This window comes from Nycticebus coucang, chromosome 12 (genome assembly GCF_027406575.1).
Source record: "Nycticebus coucang isolate mNycCou1 chromosome 12, mNycCou1.pri, whole genome shotgun sequence".
NCBI classification, from domain to species: domain Eukaryota; kingdom Metazoa; phylum Chordata; class Mammalia; order Primates; family Lorisidae; genus Nycticebus; species Nycticebus coucang.
The window spans coordinates 38,676,116-38,699,255 of record NC_069791.1 but is presented as its reverse complement, the minus strand read 5'-3'; the positions used below and the strand labels follow the sequence as shown (position 1 = coordinate 38,699,255).

The following is a 23,140-nucleotide window of genomic DNA, read 5'->3' as shown; positions in this document are numbered from 1 at the left end:
TATGAACTATTATTCAGACTACTGAATAATTGTGTTCCAAGTGATAGTGTAGGGTGATGACAATTTCATGGCTTCGTAAGCATAATTTCCTTTCATTCTTTCTCAAACTTTATCAAATTGGCCAATCTTGTGGCATCATTGTTCCGCATTTGAAGTTGCATCATGTGCTACACAAAGTACGAGTTCCTAAAGGAAAAGTTGCATGCGAATGAAATGTGTGGACCTGGTATCTGCATAATTGGATTGTATAATTTAGTGCTGAGATTCTGAGACAAATCCTTTTATAATATAATCATGATAATCTTACAGTTCATGAACTTTAAAATCAGGACCCAGTGACTTACAAAAATATAACATCAATGTTTGCAAAAGGAGAATTGATTTAAATATATTGTTAAAACATGCATAATTCAAAAAAAGCATATTTTAGAGGATACATTTTGCTACCATATCTGTATTCAATGGCATATTGAGACCTGCTTTTTAAAGAAAAAATTTTCTTTCCATAAATCCAATATTGTAGAAATCTAATAAATATTAGAAGAATTAACAATTTATCAAATAGTATATGACTAGAAATTAAATATAAACAAGAAAATATTAATTAGAACATGAATGTATTGAAGCCATGGGCCAGCCTTCTGTATAATCTCCTTGTTTAAACCTTTATCTTAAACCTTATCTTAAACTTAAGATAAAGGTTTAAACTCTAAAGATTAGTTTTGACTCCCAATAACTGAATTTGATAATTAAGATTAAGTTACTGGGAGTCAAAACTAGACGTAATATTAAAACTAAGCATAAAGGATTTTACACTTAATCTTAGCCAAAAGGCTGAGAAGCAATGTAAGAGATTTTGGATGATAGGATCAAAGTCTCATAAGCAGAAAGATGGTTTTTTTTGTTGTTGTTGTTTTCAAGATGGGGGAGAGGTGCCTCAGAGAAATCATCTGTTTGGACACAAATTATTCTCACTAACTTCCTTTTTCTATTGAGGAAACCAAACCTTCACCATTGTCAGGAACAAAGTACTTTTGTCCATTTTTTGTTACATTGGTCCCTTATCTCTATCCTGGCCTATGACCCTTCTACTTAAGAAGTAACAAGAATAGATGAATTTGGTTAATATGTACTGTAGTTCATATATAAAGCCATATCAGAAAAACTATATTTATATAATTATAACTTTTTTTTCTCTTATTTTTAGGATTCATAACCATACCTACCATGGCAACTGGAATGTTTTTAGGAGGATATATCATTAGAAAATTCAAACTTACCTTAGTTGGAATTGGCAAATTTGCATTTTTTAGTTCTTTGGTATCCTGTCTCTTTTACGCATTAAATTTTATTCTAATCTGTGAAAACAAATCAGTTGCCGGCCTGACCTTGACCTATGATGGGTATGTATATATCACTATATCAATTGCGTAACATGTTAACTATCCAATTAGAAGACTGTGCTAGTACAATAGGGCAGAAAACAATTTTACTAAACTTTTTTAACTGGGAGAAATTTATAAATTCTTAAAATGTCTATTTCTGAAGACCTCAAAAAGTGCTTCTATTCCTTCCCTTACAAAAGTAAAACAGGTTGTAAGAATATAACTATGATTTCTTGGGTACATATAATGAGTGGTAGATACTTTTATCCCCATTTTATGATGGGAACGTGGGACTTAGGGAAATAAATAATAAGGCTAATAATATTAAGATCTTCATTTAAATTAGGTGTTTTTGACTCTAAAACTCAGTATTAACTATCGCCATCATTAATGGATCTTAAGGGTAATAAAGGACATTCTCCAAAAGTGACTGAACAACTTTTATCTGTAGTTCATTTTAATGTTTGCCAACTATCTTTATAAAGGGACACGTTCACACACAATTTACCTTTTCTGCAAGCTCATATTATTTCTTCTGGTATTGTCCTCATTGAAAGTAGAATTAAGAAATATATATAAATATATATTAGTCCTTGGAGAATCTACTTTTCTAATGAAAGGGAAACACTTCCTCTTATGTCTTTTCTCTTTCCCTTCTCTTTTCCCATCCCACCTCTTCTTTCACTTCTCCTCCCTCTCCTCCTCTGCTGTCTTCTGCTTCATCTGCTTCTCCTCCTCGTCCTCTTTCTCATCCTCCTCCTCTCTTTGATATGTGTCGATTGTATATTTCCAGAAATAACCCAGTGACATCTCATTTGGATGTACCACCTTCTAACTGCAACTCAGATTGCAATTGTGATAAAAGTCAATGGGAACCAGTCTGTGGGAACAATGGAGTAACTTACCTATCACCTTGTCTAGCTGGATGTAAGTCTTCAAGTGGCAATAAAAAGTCTATGGTGAGTATTAGTTTTTACTTTCTGTCTTCTTAATCAAAGTCACAGATTAGATTTAACAATTACCTAAAAATCTTTCTATAACTAAGATACCCAGTAAAAAAGATAAAAGAAAAGGATCCCAGTATTATCTGTTGCTGCCGTGGCTGTGATGTTGTACAATATAAACAAAGATTCATACAAAATCCTACCTAGGATACAATCAGGTTTTTCTGTTACTTAAATTCTATGTTGAGATTACCCCACCTTTTGACCTTGAGATTGTAAGAATATGACCTTTTAACATTTGAATGCTTGTCGGCTTTCTAAGAAGCCCCTCACTTGACTGAAGAATATGATTTCTACTAAGTTGGTATTATTTACCTATCAGATGTTAGTGGAAAGTTCTGAGTTAATCCTTTGTCAACACTACCTACCTCACTATAACAATCTATGTGCAGATTTATATATAGATTTGGATGGCTGTAACGCTAAGCTCTGTACCCTTTTGACTTTCCGGGAAATGAATCAAAGCTTCATGTTCACTTCATTGCCAAATTCTTTTTTTTTTTTTTTTTTTCTTTTTTGAGACAGAGTCTCACTTTGTCACCCTCAGTAGATTGCCATGGCATCATAGTTCACAGCAACCTCTAACTCTTTGGCTCAAGTGATTCTCTTGATTCAGCCTCCCAAGTAGCTGGGACTACAGGCGCCCACCACAATGCCTGGCTGTTTTTAGAGGCAGTGTCTCGCTCTGGCTAAGGCTGGTCTCAAACCTCTTAGCTCAGGCAATCCACCTACCTCAGCCTCCCAGATTGCTAGGATTACAGGCATGAGCCACCGCACCTTGCATACTCCCTAACTCTTGACTGCCAATTTTCATTTCCCCAAAGCTGCCATTTCTCCCACCAAGATAATTTAATATCCTGCTTCACCTATTGTCAACATATCCCATAAAAATGCTATTTCTATCTTCACTCCAAACATTTCTTCCTATGTGAAGTATAGGTTCTTCCCAATCTCCTGAATCATTCCCAATAGTTGGGAATCAGATATGGTGTTTTCCATGCCTTCAGCCCACTCAACATCTCACAAAGTTGAGTAACTACTTGTCAGGCTCCTCTCCGATTACCAACATTAGTGACACAATCAGATCTGATTATTGCTCTCTGCCACACCATTCCGTGTTTGATTTTCAAGCACTTTCCATCTTTCCCTTGCCCATTGTCCTACCAATTGTATTATGGATAGGTGTGGAGAACTCTGAAGAATAAAACACCCTAGGTTTTTTGAAGATAGGACACAACTTTAATAAACTTGCAAAAATATGGCCCCCAAACTATAATTAAAAGCACATATTTCACATTCATGGTTGTAGTAATTTTCACTGAGGGGTTCCCACTTAATCTACGTCCCACACTGTCCCCTAATGTAGGCTTCCAAGGAGAGCCCTGTCTACTAGGGGGAAATCTTCTTAATACTGGCAATGCCATTTGGGGGATACTGCAAAGTTTTTTTACTAAATCTTTAGTAATAAACCATCTCTTCTTAACACAAGGTTCTTTGTACCAAAGTTTGGTTTCATAGTCCATATGCTGGAACCAAAGGATTCCTCCATAATATTCTTAGTGAACAAAGAAAGTAAAAAATTTAAAAAGTAAGCTTGGTAGAACCATACAAGTATGGATTCAAACTCTTCTACAATTCCCCCCCAGTAATTAATCTTTAGCCCTAACAGCTTCAAGGTGAATTTCTCTTAAACCTCAATTTGTTCTAGAACAAGCACCATTTTTATTAAAGCCACCAATGTACATAAACTTCCTGCTGGATGAGTCTCTAAAATCACTTGTTCATAAGTTTTTCCCCTTTTGTGATCTAACCCTTAGTCAGGGTGCTCTGTTTGTTGAAACTCTGTGGTAAAAACAGCATCTATTTAATTATCTGTCATGCTCTTAAATGTTTTGCCTGCTAAAATAGAACTCCAACACCTCTGTTTGGCTTTATCTTCCCTAAAGTTTGTTCTATTCTCATGGGTGGCTCTAGTTCCAGATTTGAGCCTCTCCTAAACAGCTATATTTTCTGAATTCTTTGGGTTTTCCTTCCCTGGGGCAGTCTCTGACAGTTCATAGGCATTGCTTAAAAGGCTAAATAAATGTGCTATTGACAGTAAAAATAAGTAGGAGAAAAGTACTAAAAAGAATTTATATGAACATGAAAATTATATACAGAGTTTCAGACACTTAATTTCTTCACTTCATTCCTAATTTTAAAATTGAGAATGACTTCAATGTTAAGAGTTAATTACTTTCTCTAGAATCCATGAGACTATTTTGTCTTTCAACTAGTAATCATCTGTACTTTTAGAATTTGTTTGAACTATAAATCTTTTAGTTTGAATAAAATGTGCTTAAATATAATGGAATGTATTTATAGCCTTGCTGTGTTTTATAAATGTATTCTGTGATATTTTAAAAACTATTTTTTAGGTATTTCATAATTGTAGTTGTGTGGAAGAAACTGGTTTTCAGAATAAAAATTACTCTGCCCATTTGGGTGAATGCCCAAAAGAGGATGCTTGTACAAAGAAATTTTACATTTATATAACAGTGCAAGTCTTGAATGCTTTTTCCTCTGCACTTGGAGCCACCTCAGTTATCTTGCTAACTGTTAAGTAAGTATGACCTTTTAAAACATTTTTATGTATATTAGATTATAAATACACCTAATGTTATACATATTTTTCCATAACATACGTGGAACTCAAATTGATACTTTGTTACACTTTAATTTACTGAAAAAGCATTGTCTTAGAATTATAGTGATACTTAATGCCACAATTAATAATTTTGCCTCTGATTCTTCCATCATGAAATCTAGATTCCATCCTTTCTCCTCTTACTAAGATTCTTTTAATTTAAGTTGCCTGGCATCTTGCTGGGCCTGTCATGGTTAATTATATATTGATTTCATTGAAAAAAGTCAGATATAATAAGACATAAATGTAAGGTGCATCTTACAAGGGTATATGTGAAAGTTGGTAAATAGTCTGTGAAGCTAGTGAATGATGCCCCATGATTATATCAATGTACACAGCTATGATTTAATTAAAAAAAATAAAAATAAAACAAAATTCCACAAAGAAAAAAAAAATGTAAACTTCAGTCTCTAATGAAACTCCAAAGCTTTTAATCTACTCACAGCCTGGCTTTTTGCCTAGTCTTCCAGGATGTAATCAAGACAAGTATATCAGGGCAGTTCAGGGTATTTCATGGCAGCTGTATGGGAGGCCTAGGTGAGAGGACAGAGGATCCCTGGAGGAGTTTGAATCTAGCCAAGGCCATATAGCAAGACCCCATCTCTACAAAGAATAATAATCTAAAAAAATTGCCAGGCATGGAGGCATGTGTCTATAGTCCCAGTTACTCAGAGCAGGAGGATCACCGCTGCAGCAGTAATCTATGATTGCAGGAGTTTGAGGCTGCAGCAGTGATCTATGATTGCAGGAGTTTGAGGCTGCAGCAGTGATCTATGATTGCAGGGGTTTGAGGCTGCAGCAGTGATCTATGATTGCAGGAGTTTGAGGCTGCAGCAGTGATCTATGATTGCAGGAGTTTGAGGCTGCAGCAGTGATCTATGATTGCAGGGGTTTGAGGCTGCAGCAGTGATCTATGATTGCAGGGGTTTGAGGCTGCAGCAGTGATCTATGATTGCAGGAGTTTGAGGCTGCAGCAGTGGTCTATGATTGCAGGAGTTTGAGGCTGCAGCAGTGATCTATGATTGCAGGGGTTTGAGGCTGCAGCAGTGATCTATGATTGCAGGGGTTTGAGGCTGCAGCAGTGATCTATGATTGCAGGGGTTTGAGGCTGCAGCAGTGATCTATGATTGCAGGAGTTTGAGGCTGCAGCAGTGGTCTATGATTGCAGGAGTTTGAGGCTGCAGCAGTGATCTATGATTGCAGGGGTTTGAGGCTGCAGCAGTGATCTATGATTGCAGGGGTTTGAGGCTGCAGCAGTGATCTATGATTGCAGGAGTTTGAGGCTGCAGCAGTGGTCTATGATTGCACCATTGCACCACTACAATGCCTGGCTGACAGAGCAAAACCTTGTCTGGAAAAAAAAGGAGGAAAACCTAAGTTGGTGATTGAGATGTGCGGCTGTCTAAAGTGTGAGGGAAGGGGGACTCAGAGAATGCTTCTCAAAGAAATGGCATTGGAACCAAGGGTCTAAAAAACAAATCAGCCAAACAAAGTGCTTTTGCACATAAGAGGAAAACTCTAATCAATACAAGGTGGTGGGTGAGGAAGGAGGGAGCAGGAAGAGGATGAGGGTGGGAGACGGGTGTTCCAGCTTAATGGGCACAATGTTAGGGTGTATGACATACCTCTTGGGGACAGGACACAATTATAAGAGGGGCTTTACTGAACAAACACAAACAATATAACCTAATGTGTTGTACCCCCAATTAAGCTGAAACCATTAATTAAAAAAAAAAAAAGATACTGAAAAACAAACAACAACAACAATTTTAAAAAATGGAGGGCTTTTCAAGGACACAGTCTAGGGTCAGTGTTTTTCAACCTGTTATATCTCACAGCACACCTGAACCTATAGTTATACTTCTGTGGCACACTTAAGTTATGTTGATTAAGGAAAAAAAAATAGAGTGAAAAATGAATATGCTTCCTGTGCTTAGAACTTCTTTCAAAAATAATTTAATTAATGATCTTTAAAAATTTTCACAGCACACCTAAGATGCTCTCATGCCACACCAGTGTGCTCTGGCACACTGCTTGAAAACACTGGTCTAGGTGCTGATGCCTTAAGAAAGGAAAGGGTGTTTGAGAATCAACAGAAGCAAGCTGACTGGAACATACTGACTTAGAGGGGAAGGGATGGCACTGGAAAGTCAGAGAGGTAGGGAGAAAATAGATTGTACAAGTCCTATAGGGCAAGTTAATCCTTCAATCACCCCAAAATGAAAGTATGTAAAAACTTTATGTGGCTCTTAAAAGTATCCACGTATACATATGACCTGGGTCAACATCTAATTATACTTTTAAAACCTACATAGTTGATCGCAGGTTCGCTTCATCAGCCAAAAGCATGACATAGAATGGGACAAATGTGTTTTTAACTTTTGTTATTGATCTGTTAACTGAGTCTACAGCTGTTTAAATTCTACTGTGACCCCAAATCTTGTCAAATTGTTCATATGAATTTATCCCACGGATATACCTTTACCTTAATATAAACTATTTTCTACTCAAAAGGAGAAGCCTCCCATATTTGCCAAATTACAGCTGCATTAACTATTAGAAAATCACCTCAAATGCCACATGAGATTGCCTCTCAACAGGTTTTAGCTTCTTAATTTAAGCTCCTTCATAAGAGAATGGGGGATTTAAAAAAACACTGTTCCATCATTGATGATAATTATATTTTATTTTATTAAGAAAATGGTTATATCAACATTACCACTTGTCAAGAACATTTATTAATCTCCCACAGCCATTTATTTTATTGAAGTAAAACTTTTTTGTGAATCTGACTATGGAGTAAAAATTTGAAATTCAGTCTATTCATAATTTTCTGATGCTTACATCATAAAGCTATTGGATATTTTTTTGTTGTTCTTTTTGTTTGTGTTGTATTATGTTGCCCTTGGTAGAGTGCCACAGCACTCTACCAAGGGCAACATAATACAACCTCCAACTTTCTCTTGCCTCAGCCTCCCAAGTAGCTGGGACTACAGGTGTCCCCCACAATGCCCAGCTATTTTTTATTGCAGTTACTTAGTTGTTGTTTAGCTGGCCCAGGCCGGATTCAAACCCTCCACCCTCAGTGTATGTGGCTGGCGCCGTAATCACTGTGTTACAGGCACCGAACTCATAAAGCTATTGTTAAAACAAGACTAATCAGGGGTGATAACATTTACTCATTCTCTATATATTCATTATCTAATCTGACACAGTTCTGCACACTGAGTTTGGAACTATTAACAAAGTGATAAAGCTTCACTAGTTTCTAATGGGAATGGGGAATAGGAGGAATAGATGGATATAGAAGAAGAAACAATAAGCAAATGAGTAAGTAAATATGTAAAATAGGGTAAGTATGAAGCACCAAAAGGAAAAAATAAATCAGAGTAAGAAAATAGAAAACATGTGGGGGAATAGGTGAGAGATACCAGTTTAGACATTTTACATTTGTTAAGAGACCTGACGAAGAGATAAGGAGTGAAGGTACAAGTGATGCTAACTGGAGGAGCAAACCAGACAACAGTGCAAGGGTAAAGGCTCTGGTGTGGAGCACACCTGGCTGTACATGGTCAGAACAAGTGCATAGGAAGAGGGGGGTAAGAATCAAAGCCAGAGAGCTTACAAGGTGCTGATCATATGGGTCAAAAGAAGGGCTTTGGAGTTTATTGTACATGTTTTAAGACACTTCAAAGGATATATGCATTAGGACGACACAGTGACTCACCCTACTAGATCATTCTGGCTATGTGTGGAAACTGTTTGGGGGGAACAAGAATGGAATTAGGGAAAACAGAAGACTGTGATCAGTTTAGGATAGGCGCTTGACTAACGATGGTGGTAGTAGTGGGAAGTAATTTGAATCTTGATCTTTGTTTTGTTATCTTTTTGGTTTTCAAGGCAAAGCCAATAGGGTTTGCTAACAGATTGAATGTGGCATGTGAGGAAGAAAATTTAAGAATGATCTCAAAGTTCTGCCCTGAGCTCTACAAGGATGGTAGTACTATTGAACAAAGTGAGAAAGATTAAGAATAGGAGGTTGGAGGAAGAGAAGCAAGACTTTGTTCTATTCCTATAAATAGATATCTAGTGACAATATCAACCCTATAATCCAACATGCAGGAGAAAAACCAGAGCCAGAAACATAAATTTTGGAGTCAGGAACATGCAGATGATATTTAAGTCCGTGGCACTATGAGATCTCTTAGGAACTGTAGACAGATAGAAACAAGATGTTGGAACTAAACACCAGGAGGCACTCTAACTTCAGGGATCAAGGATCAAAAAGGAGAAATAAGGGACGCAAACTGAGAAAGCATTCCCTTGAGTTATGAGAAAAATCAGGGAAGGGTGGTATCCCAGAGCCAAATGAAGGCTATATCAGGAAGGAGGAAGTAATCATTTGTGTCAAGGGCTCCCGAGAGTTCATAGGATTTAGGGACTAGGAAGTGACCACTAGATTTCAAAATAAAAGTAGTGCAAGAAGATGGTAGGGAAGAAAGGCTCTTTTGAAAAGAACCAAGAACAAATCAAGAAGGGGAAGTCCAGACAGCCAATAGGAAAACTTCTTTGGGGGACTTATAAAAGGAAGCAGAGAAGAGATTCGGTAGCTAGCAGGGTGGTAGCATCAAGACTTGTACCTGTGTTCAATGCTGAGTATAATAGCATGCTTGTGTACTGATAAGGTAGAGATTAAGGAAGTTAATCATGCAGGAAAGAGGGGAGTGATTTCAGAGGAAAGGGAACAAACGAACAAGTACATAACAAGTACACAGAGCTTTACCCTGGAGTAGAAGGGAAAGTTGCCCATGTGGGTACAAAGCAGGTAAATGTGCAGCTTTAGTAGTATCAGAGCCCTGGAATTCTTTTCTGCATTCTCCTTTCTCTTTTAAACAGAAAGCAAGGTAATCGATTGAGTGTGAGAAGTAAGAAAAGAAAGAGGCTTGAGAGGAGATCAGGAAATGTAAACTTGAAGATTGGAGGAATACACTGAATGAGACAATGGGCTAGTAAAATACATCAGGATTGCACTGGAGGCCACCACAGGTTTGTGGTTGTGAATGTGAAGTGAGTGCAGTCAGCACGTTCGAGTGACTTCTTTCAGCAGTGCAGCTCTTTGGGTGTAGGTATGTGGAAGGCAGAGAGTTGGATGAAAAGATTTTTGCTTGTCTAGTATAATGAAGGATGAGTGAGACCAACAGTGCAGAGTATGTGCAGAGCAGTGGTTATAATGAGGTCAGGGTGAGAGAGGAAAAGAAGGGGTGAAACTAGCGATAGCCGGTGGGGAATCAGGGGAGTCAGGGACCTGCAGAGCCCTGTGGGGCGGAGGTGTGCTGCAGCAGGTGTGAGAACATGTAACAGACAGGAGGTGCTGATGAGGCTGGGCATGCTCAAAAATCAGGAAAGTGTGTCCTGATTGGTCTGACTGGGGGGTGGAGCAGGTAAGACCTTGGAGAGAAGAAACAGGAAGACCAGAGCAGTGGGAGGATGGTCTGCGTGGATATTAAAGTGATGACAAAAAGTGGCAGAAATTGTTTTGGAAAAAATGACAGAGAGCATAGGACCAAAATCATCAAGGAATTATGGGAGTGGTAACGTACCAGTCTGTAGATATCTTCAAGACAAAAACACCTTTTGTATCAGTTAATTCAATATTTCAGTAAAAGTGGTGTTTCTGCTTCTTAGTCACCTCCCCTGTCTCAGCCCACCCAAGCTACTACTGCCGGGATGAATTCATGTCACTTGGTATGTATTAGGTTGTCACAGAGATGTCACAGTTAAATGCACTAGATACTAAAATACAGATAATTTGGGGGGGCTCTCTGGTTGTATTATGTAATTTATGAATCATATTACTAAACTTTTCTTGTTAACATTGATGACAGAAATAAGGTGGTAAAAAGAAGTCTAGTAAGATGTATATGTAGGTAACAGAATCTGCTCTTTTGACATGATCTGTCTTGCCCAGACGGAACACATGAAATTAGTTTCTTCACAGCCCTATTCAAGTTCATTCCAAATACTTTCTCACAGGATTTTCATAAGCACTAAATGAGAAAATGTTAAAGTGTCTTGAAATCATAATGGATTAAATACGTAAGAGAATAATAATTATCATTAAAGTGTTTGCCTTTTTAAAACAATTGAAATATAGCTTTATATAGCATGAACCATTCACCTTATGGTTTTCATTCTACTTTGAAGACCAATAATATAATACTGAGAAGTATTTTAACATTGAACTCTGTCTGATATTTGAACAGCGTTAAATGTTGTCTTGCCTTTGTCTAATTTCAGGAATGTTCAGCCTGAATTGAAATCACTTGCAATGGGTTTCCATGCACTGGTTATACGATCACTAGGTATGGAAAATACATAGATTATTAACTTAAGATATAAATATTCATGTCAAAGCTTAAAAACCAAATGTAATTCAGTTTTGGTTATAAGAAAGTAAAGAAAAAAGACTAAGTAAGAATCATTTCTATTTTTGTGGTAAACAAAATAGTAAGAGACAAACAAAGATTGAATGACCTAAAAGAGAATTTGATTGTTAGTTCTAGTTAAAGTCAATCTGTAAAGACCAAGGAATCATCTCATTTGTGTTATATTCTTTGTAACGGAAAGATAAGCAGTTCCCCAAATGTTTTCACTTTCAGATGAATAGGAGGAATGTTTCTTCCACTCTGTCAGAGGGAAGGGCCTTCCATCTAAATTAAGATATTATTTAAGGAAGGACCAAAGCAGCTTGGGAGGCCTGGGAATCTGGCCAGTTTGAGGTACAAAACAACAGAAGCTGACATGAACTAGTTCTGGAAGGCTGGGCAGCTAACCTTTATCAGTAATCAAAAATGCAAAAGACAGTGAGAACTCAGATTCTACAGCTGGGCATCTTGGATTAAGGGAGTGTTCTGAACAAAAGAAAGCTCAGCAGATTGAGGTTTATGTTGGCAAATGGTAGGACTGAAGACTCCAGAGGCTAAAGGCCTATTTACAAATATTCAAAGGTGACAAGTAAAGAATTTAGGAAATTATTCTTTCCCTCTTGTTGCCATTTGCCAATTATATCACATAGATGCCTGTTCTTGTTGAACAATTTCTAACCAAGCCCCTGTGAATGCCCTTTGTAAGAACAATAAACAGTATATACTTATTCATGGAAAATAGGAAAAGGGTATCTTAATCTTGAGACTAGGGAAGAGGATTGATTATGACCCAGAGGCAACCACTGGTAGCAGAAGGAAAAGTAGGGCAAGCCAATCCCTGGGACTCTTGGCAAGCAAACAAAAGAATATAACTCCATACTCAAATGGAGATTTGAAAACCACAATGGAGGGGTTGTCCAAGAAGTGTATTTGGGGTCAAGATCACAGATCCTCAAAGGTAAGAAATGAAGGAATAAAAAGGAAATAAGAAAGAAGAAGATAGAGGTGCTCGAGATTCCCACCAACTCTCTTCCCAATTTGTGTATCTCTCGTCTTCCAGCCTGTACACATGCTGGTGGCTGTCTACCTCCATACTCAATGGAGATACTTCACTCCTAGAACCTAAGCTACAGACACTAAAAATAGAGTCTGGGTAGTTAGTACCCCTTCTGATAGGTTGAAATGAGACTATGAGAATGGAAGAAATTCCAAAATGTATCAATATGAAATTGACAAATGTTATAGTTGACAAATGTTCCTTGAATTGACATCTTCTAATCTCACGTTCTAGGAGGAATTCTAGCTCCAATATATTATGGGGTTCTGATTGATAGAACATGTATGAAGTGGTCTACGAACAGCTGTGGGAAACAAGGGTCTTGTAGGATATATAATTCTACTTTATTTGGGTAAGTTGTCATAAATATATTTCACTAATTGATTTTTTACTTCAACTGTATTAATTTCTAAAAGATAAAGTTTTCATTTTAATAATATTAATAGTGATAACCACCATTTAGTGAATGCTTACTTTGTATTCAGTGTTTTATCAGGAAATCTGATATCTCATTTCCATTCTCATAGAAAATGTAGGAAATGAATATTTTCTTTTTCCTTAAATATAAAGAAACTAAGATTCAAGGATAATAAATAACTTGTACCAAAAAATCACACAGCTAAAAGAAAAATAGCTAGGATTTGTACTTGGATCTGTTTTCTTTCCAAACCTTTCCTCATACTAAAATATGTGTGTGTGGGGCGGGGTGGGGGGGTAGAATTGCCTGTGGCTTCTCTGGAAAGATACAAAATGACCAAATGACCAGCAAGGGTTCTGGTCATAAGTCAATAAGGAAATAAAAGGGAAAAAATGTTTCCATAATCTGACAAAGACATGAAGCAACAGGAATTCTTGTTTCATTAGTAGGAATGTAAAATGGTACAGTCATGTTGGCAGACAATCTGTTAGTTTCTGATGGGTCAAACCTTATAGGCTTATTACTTATTACATGATTAAGTAATCATGCTTCTAAGTATTTACCCAAATTGGTTAGAAACTTGTCCATACAAAAAGCTTCACTTGAATGTGAAAAAATGAAAGCATCCAAAGTGTTCTTCCGTAGGTGAATGGATAAGCAAACTAGGGTGCACCCGTACAATAGAATATTATTCAGCAATAAAAATAAATGAGCTATCAACCTACAAAAGAATGAGAAGGAAACTTAAAAATGTATATTGCTAGGTAAAAGAAGGCAGTCTTCAAAAGCTTCAGACTGTGTGATTCCAACTGTGTGATCTTCTAGAGAAGGCAAAACTATAAAGAAAACAAAAAGATCAGTGGTTTCCGTGGCTCAGTGGGGAGAAGGAAGAGACAAAAACATGGATCACAGGGCATTTTTAGGGCCTGAACCTATTCTGTCTGATAGTATATATAGTCATAGTAGACATATAACATTATGTATTTGTGAAGTCTACAGGACTGTACCACATAATAAGAGAACTCTAATGTAGAATATGTATTTATTTTTATTTAATAATATAAATTTACTAATGTATCGATATTTGTTTATCAATGGTAATGAATGTACCACACTAATGCATGATCTTAATAATAGGAGAAACTGGGTATGTGTGTAGGGCAAGGAGTATATGGGAGCCCTCCATATGCTGTACAGTTTTTCTGTAAACTTAAAATTGCTCTTAAAAAATAAGGTATCTGAAAAGGATAAATCATCCAACATTTTCCAATGAAAAAGAAGGACTGGTGCCTATGAAACAAACAAAAAGATGCTCAAATTCATTGATAACAACAGGGTTACAATTAAAACCCACCCAGATTGTCAGCAAACAAAAATGTTGATTATGTACCGCGTTTGGCAAAAGTATATCACTTTGAGCCAACAACAGTACTTCTAGGAATACTTATTAATATGGAACTCTCTTCACTGTATATTGTCACGGGAAATACAAGCATGAACAGTTCCAGGGAGTATGCTATCATTTATGTGAACGTGTGGTAATTTTTCAGTTCAGGTTGGACCTCTGGATCGAATTCACTGAAAATACATCCTTCTATTTGGTGTGTAAATTCACTAATACCCCCCAACAAATAGAGGTCCAGCTTCTTCTGCAGTTCTCCTACTGAGGCAGCACTCACTGTCTCACAGACTTTTCCATAAAACTTTTTAAAATTAAAATTATGGAAATAAATTTACCAAAAATAAACCTAGTGAGTTTAACTTAATGATTTTCAGAAAGTGTTTATTTTTAATTTTAATCATCACTCGTGTCCAGGGCAAGTGGTGAGATGCTCCTTAAAAATTCCTCACTGCAATTACCACCAAGTCCAAGCACTTACATAACACATTTTGTGATGCTTTATATTGATTTCAATAAAAATAAACCCTTAGAAACATTTTTTTCACCATACTAGTTCCTTTTTCTCTAGTGAAAACTTAGGTAAAACTAAAATGGAATTTGACTTTTTTTTTGAAACAGAGTCTCACTATGTCACCCTCGGTAGAGTGCTGTGGTGTCACAGCTCACAGCAACCTCAACTCTTGGACTTCAGCAATTCTCTTGCCAAAGTCTCCCAAGCAGCTGGGACAACAGGCACCCGCCACAACACCCAGCTATTTTTTTGTTGCATTTGTCATTGTTGCTTTAGCTAGCCCAGGCCGAGTTCGAACTCACCACCCTTGATGTATGTGGCTGGTGCCGTAACCACTGTGCTATAGGTGCTGAGCCAGAATTTGAATTTTTTAAATATTAAATTCTTTTATTAACTAATTCTTCTCATTGAACAAATATTATGAAATCAAATTTTTACACACAAAGACCTTTGTGCCACCATTATACACACACATTATTCTTGTATACTTTAAGTTATGACCAACCCTGCAACATTGTTATTAAGCTTTAAAGAATCAGTGACTGCATTTCCTCACATATTTACCACTTTCTTTGCTCTTCATTCCTCCTTGCATCTCATATTCCATCTAGGGTTACTTTCCTTCTGACCGAAGTAGATGTTTTAAAATGTCTTTTCGTGTGTTCTTTTAGTTACAAATCGTCCATTTTAATTATTTGGGAAATGTCTTTATTTCAATCTTATATCTAAAAGACATATATTCAAGGTAGAGAACTCTAAATCGACAGTTGTTTTCTCTCGGCATATTGAAGACATCATTCTATTGTCTGCTAATTTCTGTTTTGCTGTAATAAGTTAGCTGTTAACTGTTTCTCTTATTCTTTTAAGGTAGTCTATCTTCTCTATTTTGATTCTTTAAGTATCTTCCCTTTCTGTTTGGTATTCAGCAGTTTCACTATGAGCTGTCTAGGTATGGATTTCTTCTTAATTATCCTTCTTAAGAATCAGTGAGCTTCTGAAATCTGTGGATTGACATATGCAGTGTGCAGAAAAACAGCTCCCCAAAGTCGTCTGTGTCTTAACATGTCAATATGCTGTGGAATAAAGTTGCTAATCAGCTGACTTGAACATAGGAGTATTATTTGGTTGGGCCCAATGTAACTACGGAGATTCTAACAAATGCAAGAGGGAGGCAGAAGAGGTCAGAGTGATGGGACATGAGAAGGACTCAGTCCTGTTGCTGGCCTTGAAGATGGCAGAAAGTGGCCAGGAGTCATAGTGTGTCGGTGGCCTTAAGAAGCAGGAAAAGGCAAGGAAACAGATCCTTTCTTAGAGCTTCCAAAAAGGAACAGAGCCCTGTGAACACCTTGATTTCAGCCCAATAAGACAGCTCTTAGGCTTCACATCCAGGACATGCTTCAGGCGTACATCCTTTCTTTCATAAAGTGTATGCTATTGCATAACCACCCCTCTTTAGAACATTCAAAAGCACATTCTACCTCACTCATGGCCCATATCACTTTCCTTTGAATATCTTTGTTCATTGCTAGATTGTCTAAAGGGAAATTTTAAAAAGAGCAGTGTATTTACAACTGAAGGCAACAAAAATTAAATGATCATCTTATGATTTTTTAGTAGGCTTTATTCTTTAGAACAGTTAGGTTCATAGCAACATTGAGGAGAAGGTATAGTGATTTCCCAAACCACCTGCCCCCACACATGTATGCATAGCCTCCCCCATTATCAGTATCTCCCATCAGGGGGATACATTAGTTATAAGTGACAAACCTGTATTGTCACATCTTTATCACCCAGAGTACATAGCTTCCATCTTGGTGTTGCACTTTTTATGGGTTTGGGCAATTGTATAACAACACGTATCCCGTACTACAGTCTCACTGTTGTAAAGCTACTCGATGCTCTGCTTATTTATCCCTCCCTCCCCTGGAAACTACTGATCTTTTTACTGTATCTATAGTTTTGCTTTTTCCAGGTCACATAGTTGGGATTATGCAATACGTGGCCTTTTCAGACTAGCTTCTTTAACTTAGTAATATGTATTTAAGTTTCTTCCATGTGTTTTTATTGCTTGAAAAGTCATAACAAAACCCTAGGCCATCTAGATTTTCTTCTTGATTATAGGAATTTTATAGTTTCTTGTTCTACAATTTAGTCTGTGATTTATTTTGATTTAATTTCTATGAAGAGTCTTGTCTAAACGTATCATTTTGTAGGTGGATGTCTAATTGTTCCAGCACCATTTGTGGAAAAGCCTAGCTTTTCCCCGTTGTATTGCCTTGTTCTTTATCAAAGATCAGTTACCCATATTTAAATGGGGGTGGGTCTATTTCTGGGCTGTCTATTCTGTTCCATCAATCTATTCCTATTATTCACCAAAATAACATTGCCTTGATTACTACAGCTTTAGAGTAAGTCTGGAAGTCAAGTAATATCAGTCCTATTACTTTGGTCTTCTCTTTAAGTATTCGCTCAGATATTCTTGTGTTTCTTTCCATAAACTTTGTAATTAGTTTGTTAATATCCCAAAAAAATAACTTACTGGGCTTGCCTGGGGTCTATAGGTCAAGTAGGGAAGAACTAACATCCTGACAATATTGAATCTTTGTACACCGTATGTGAACTTGGAATATCTCTTTATTTAGTTCTTCTCATCAGAGTTTTATAGTTCTCTGCTTATAGTTCTTGTATATATTTTATTAGATTTATACCTCAGTATTTCATTCAGGGGAGTACCAATGTAAATGGTAATATGTTTTTAATTTCAAATTTCACTTGCTTATTGGTGACACATGGGAATAAATTGACTTTGATATATTTATCTTCTATCCTGCAATCTTGCTATAATTGCTTCTTAGTCCCAGTAGTGTTTTTTTCTATTATCTGAAACTTTCTATATAGAAATTCATGTCATCTGAAAACAAAAGTTTTATTTTTCCCTTAAGAATAATTTTATTGCATTAGCTAGGACTTCTGGTACCCTGTTGAAAAATAATGATGGCAGGAGATATTCTTGCATTGTTCCTGACTTTACTGGGAGACCTTTGAGTTTCTCACCATTAAGTATGATGTTAGGTGTAGGTTGGGGGAAAATTTTTTTATTTATCAAACCAAGGAAGTTCTCCTCTGTTTCTATTTTAATGAGAGTTTTAAATCATAAATGAGTGTTTGATTTTTATCAAATGCATTCTTTTGCATCTAGGGATGTGATCATGTGATTTCTTTCTTCCTTAGCCTGTTGTTGCAATGAATTACATAATTGACTTTTGTATGTTGCAGTCAATTACATAATTGACTTTTGTATGTTGAGATGATTCCCAGTTGGTCATAGTGTATAATTATATTTTTAAATTATTTTTCTACATTGTTGGATTCAATTTGTTATTTCATTTAGTTTTTTGCATCTATGTTCATAACGGATATTGCTCTATGGTTTTCTTAACTTGTAAAGCCTGTGTCTGGTTTCTGAATTAGGGTAGTGCTGCCCTCATGGAATGAGACAGGAGCTTTCTTGCAGCTCCTATCCTCTGAAAGATATTGTGGAGAACTGGTATAATTTCTTCTGTAAGTGTTGATAGAACTCACCAGTGAACCCATCTGAGCTTGGTGCTTCCCATTTTATTAAGTTATTAAGTATGAAATGTCCAATTTCCTTAAGTACTAAGTTTGACAGTTGATTATCTTTGATATTTCACTTTGACACTTGTTCTATTTTTATTGTGAAGGTACATCCTCTTTCGAATGCATATTTTGGCTTGGGATTATATTTCAAACTTTTTTTAGAGTAATTTTTGTGAAACCATGGATAAATTATAAAATTGTGTTGTTGTTATTATTATTATTATTATTATTATTTTGCAGTTTTTGGCCACAGCTGGGTTTGAACCCACCACCTCCAGCATATGGGGCCAGCACCCTACCCCTTTGAGCCACAGGTGTCGCCCTAAAAGTTGTTATTATTTTTTAATATGAGTTCCATTATGAAACCAATGCAGTGCAGACAGGTTGAAATATTTGTTTGGGAAGGATGTGGCTAATGAATTCACAGTACATTGATGGCCTGCGAAGTGCCATTCTGGTGATTTTAATCGTGAAAATTAGCCTCATGTAACCTGAGAATGATGTGGATAATGATGAACTCAAAGCTATAGTGGAAGTGAATCCATCTCAACATTCATGTGAATTAGCAGCAAGGTTTGGCATTACTGTTTCAGTAATATTGGATCATTTGAAACAAATTAGCAAGATAAAGAAGCCAGATAGATGGGTTCCACATGAATTAAATAAGCACCAGAAGCGAAATTGCCTAGAAGGCAATTTTTCTTTGTTGTCATGATATAAAAGTGAACCATTTCTATACTGTATTATTACATGCGATGAAAATGGACTCTTCTTTTTGACAACTGCAAACACCCAGCATAATGGTTGGATAAAGATGAAGGGTCAAAACACAGTGCAAAACTGAATATTCACCAAAAAAAGCTAATGGGGTTTGGTTGTCCAGGGCTAGCATAATCTGCTGCAGCTTCATGAAACCTAGTCAATCCATTACAGTGAATGTCTACTGCAACCAATGGGTAAAAATGATGAGGATGCTTGTGATTAAACAGCTGATATTGGTCAATAGAAACAGGTTGATCTTTTGCAAGACAATGCTATTGCACAAACAATGCTGCTCAAACTACAAAAGCTTGATTTAGAAAAACTCTCTGTCATCCACCATACCTTGCACCAATTGACTACCATTTCTTCCAGGCTTTGAACCACTTCTTGCAAGAAAAAGTATTAAATTCTCAACAAGCTATGAAAAATGCCTTTAAGAATTTCTTTGCCACTTGGTCTCTAGATTTGTTCATTTCTGGCATTCACAAGCTACTATTAAGATGGCAAATCAGTGGTGATTGTTTAGGTGCATACTTTGATTAATTGTACTGCTTCTCTCTTTTTTTTTTTTTTTTTTAGACAGAGTCTCACTATGTCACCCTTGGTAGAGTGCCCTGGCATCACAGTTCACAGCAACCTCAAACTCTTGGGCTTAAACGATTCTCTTTCCTCAGCCTCCCAAGTAGCTGAGACTACAGGCACCCAGCCACAACACCTGGCTATTTTTTGTTGTAGTTGTTTAGTTGGCCCCGGCCGGATTCAAACCCACCACCCTCAGTGTATGTGGCTGGTGCCATAATAACTGTGCTACAAGTGCTGAGCCAATTGCACTGCTTCTTGTTTGAGATATAATAAACTAAACTTTTATTCAAATTGGATATTTCAGATGTAATGACTAATAGAATGCTAGTAGTTATTGATTCAATTTCTTTAATAGATATAGGCCTATTTACATTGTCTATTTTTTCTAACATGAATTTGAATAGTGTGAATCTTTTAAGTACTTGGTCCATTTCATCTAGATTATTGTAATTGTGGGTATCATGTGTTCGTAATATTCTTTTTCTTAGCCTTTTAATGTCTACGGGATCTGCAGTGATGTCCCCTTTTTCATTACTTTTATTATTATGTCTCTTCTGTTTTTATCATAGTTAGCCTGGCAAGAGGCTTATTGATTATATTGATCTTTTCAAAAGAACAGTTTTTGTTGATTTTCTCTGTTGATGTTTTCAATTTCCTTGATTTTTTCCTCTAATTTTTGTTCTTTGTTTTTTTTTTTCTGCTTATTTTGGGTTCTCATTTGCTTTTATATTTCCAATTTTCTAAGGTAAAAGTTTAGGTGACTGATTTCAGATCATTTCTCTTTTTATAAATTTCCCTGTAAGCGCTATTTTTGCTTCATCTCACAAATTTTGATAAGTTTTCATTTTTATTTAGTTCAAAATATTTTCAAATTTTTTTTTAAAATTTCTTCTTTGACTTAGGTATTATTTAGAAGTGTATTGTTTCATCATCACAAATTTGGGGATTTTCCAATTATCTTTCTTTTATCGACTTCTCGTTTAATTCCATTGTGTGACAGCAGACATTGTACTACTTCTATTCTCTTGTTAAGATACGTTTTATATCTTAGAAATAAGATAGAAAGTCATTTATCTTGATGAATATTTCATATCAGCTTGAATATGTATTCTTCTCAATATAATGTAATGTGTTTTTAGATGAAGTACTCTATAGATGTCCATTATATACTATTGATTGATGGTGTTATTGAGTTCAGCTATGTCCTTCCTGATTCTTGACTGCTAGAACTTTGCATTTCTCATAGAGGGATGTTGAAATATTCAACCATAATTCATCCACATGTTATAGATTCATCTACAGTAAGTCCTCACTTAACCATATCAATCGGTCTTAGAAACAGACTTAAAGTGAAGTTTGGTTTTGTGCCTTCATGATCCTTTTAAAATAATAAAAGTTTCCTTATTTTCTAAAGAAAAGTATCATTAGAGTGGCTGCTTAATAATTTTTTGTATAATTTTAATTTTTTTCCTTTATGGTCTATATACTGGATAGAAATAGTTTAAGTTTCACATAACATAAAATGATAATCTTTTTATTCTATTTTCACAGAAAAGTCTATATTGGCCTGTCTATAAGCTTGAGATGCCCAGCACTTCTTTTGTATATTGTATTAATTTTTTTCATGAAGAAAAAATGTCAAGGAAAAGATACCAAGCCACCAGAAAATGAAAAAAATGTCATGAATGAAGCCAACAAGGAATCTTTAATGAACAATGAATATTGTATACCTTCTGATGTAGCAGAAGTTGAAACATGCGCTTGAGGGAAAAAACCACTTCTGTTGCTAGGTATTTGTATTGGGTTGATTGGAAACTTCCTGCTCCTTTCATTGAGAATTCCCACATTCTTTACTTATGATGGAACAGTGAATAAGCCTATGAATTTATAATAAACTATAAATAAAAAGGAATGAGAGTGCCCACTGTTAGGGTAGAGCTATGAAATTAAGATTAAATATATAATCCATAGAAATTTAAAGCAAGATGCATCATTAATATGTAATAGAAGTAAAAATATTTGCTCAGGTAGTTATAACTCTTAATAGTCACAGTGACTAGAAGATGGGTAGGGGTAAAAAAAGAAAAAACAGGAAAGATTAATAGTCTAAATAAGGAGAAAAACCTGATGTCTTTTTTTCTAAACCAACTTGGACCATATTACTCAGGCGTGGGATCTAGCCTGCTGCAGAATTTATGCTATTTTGATATCTATTATTTATATTAAATCATATATTTCACAGACTTTTATACTTGATCTTAGCCAAAAGGCCAAGAAGCGATATTTCACAGACTTTTACATTTATAATCTGAAATTGTGTTTAACTAGCAATGCTGATATATCTTCCAACTTCCCATTTAAAAAATGCTAAAGGAACAGAGATATTCAAATATTTGCAAACTGTGATTGTTAGACAAGATATTACAGAATGTGTTAAGTTTCTATTGGACCTATGGAAATGGGGTAAGAAAAATTGACTTTGCCTCTAGAAAGCAATACTCATTGAAAAGATATGTCTTCATTCCATCTGTTTATTATCTGGAAGAAATAAAGTCTATGCCAGATAATATATCAGCTGTCACCTTATTACATGTTTTTTATTTAATTTGTTTGGTTTTGGTGCACAAAAAAATATTTTTCATATCTTTACAAGCAGCCCAAGAAATAGAGTGAGAACAAATATTCAAATATTGCATTTCCTAGTGGCAGCAGCTCTGTTATAATGAATGCTAGAGTTGGTAGTTTTTATTCTCAAATGGTTTTGAAAGATTCTTTTTGCATCAGAATCAACTATGATTTCTTTTTAAAAAAAGAAATGTGATCTTAAATCTGCTCCAGAAATTCTGAGTCAAAATATCTGTGATACAGCTTAGATATCTCTTTAAAAAAATATTCCACAAGTGATAGTAGGATTCCATGATAGACAGAAAACCGCAGGCTAGGAGAAGGATTACCTGAGTATAGCCAAGTCACACAACATAGATATTACTAGAATCTGGGAATTGGCCTGACTGTAGACCTGAGAAAAGAGTCATTAATCAAACTAACAGAAATTTGGGGGGAAATCACCCACATGCTAAGTTAGTGAGCATCATATAGCAAATCTGATGGTGATAGGATCATATATACATTTTTTAATTTAATGGATATTTATATACTATGTATATAATGATACCTATGGTATATATAATTCTACATATTTATAGAGTACAATGTGTAATGATCAAATTGTAACAATTAGCATATCCATCACCTTAGACATGTATTGCTTCTTTACTTTGAGAACATTC

General features: G+C 35.8%; 1 protein-coding gene across 4 annotated transcripts in view; it reads left to right on the top strand.

Moving 5' to 3' along the window:
- The window catches only part of LOC128560742 (solute carrier organic anion transporter family member 1B3-like), a 99,671-nt gene extending 77,909 nt beyond the window's left edge, over window positions 1–21,762 (top strand). For all 4 annotated transcript variants that reach the window (XM_053554113.1, XM_053554112.1, XM_053554114.1 and 1 more), the window contains 6 exons: window positions 1,208–1,403; window positions 2,179–2,344; window positions 4,807–4,991; window positions 11,373–11,437; window positions 12,792–12,909; window positions 21,402–21,762. In XM_053554113.1, the coding sequence (XP_053410088.1) occupies window positions 1,208–1,403; window positions 2,179–2,344; window positions 4,807–4,991; window positions 11,373–11,437; window positions 12,792–12,909; window positions 21,402–21,615 (944 nt within the window). In that variant the 3' untranslated portion in view covers window positions 21,616–21,762. The remainder of the gene's footprint in view (window positions 1–1,207; window positions 1,404–2,178; window positions 2,345–4,806; window positions 4,992–11,372; window positions 11,438–12,791; window positions 12,910–21,401) is intronic.
- The last annotated feature ends 1,378 nt before the right edge of the window (window positions 21,763–23,140 follow it).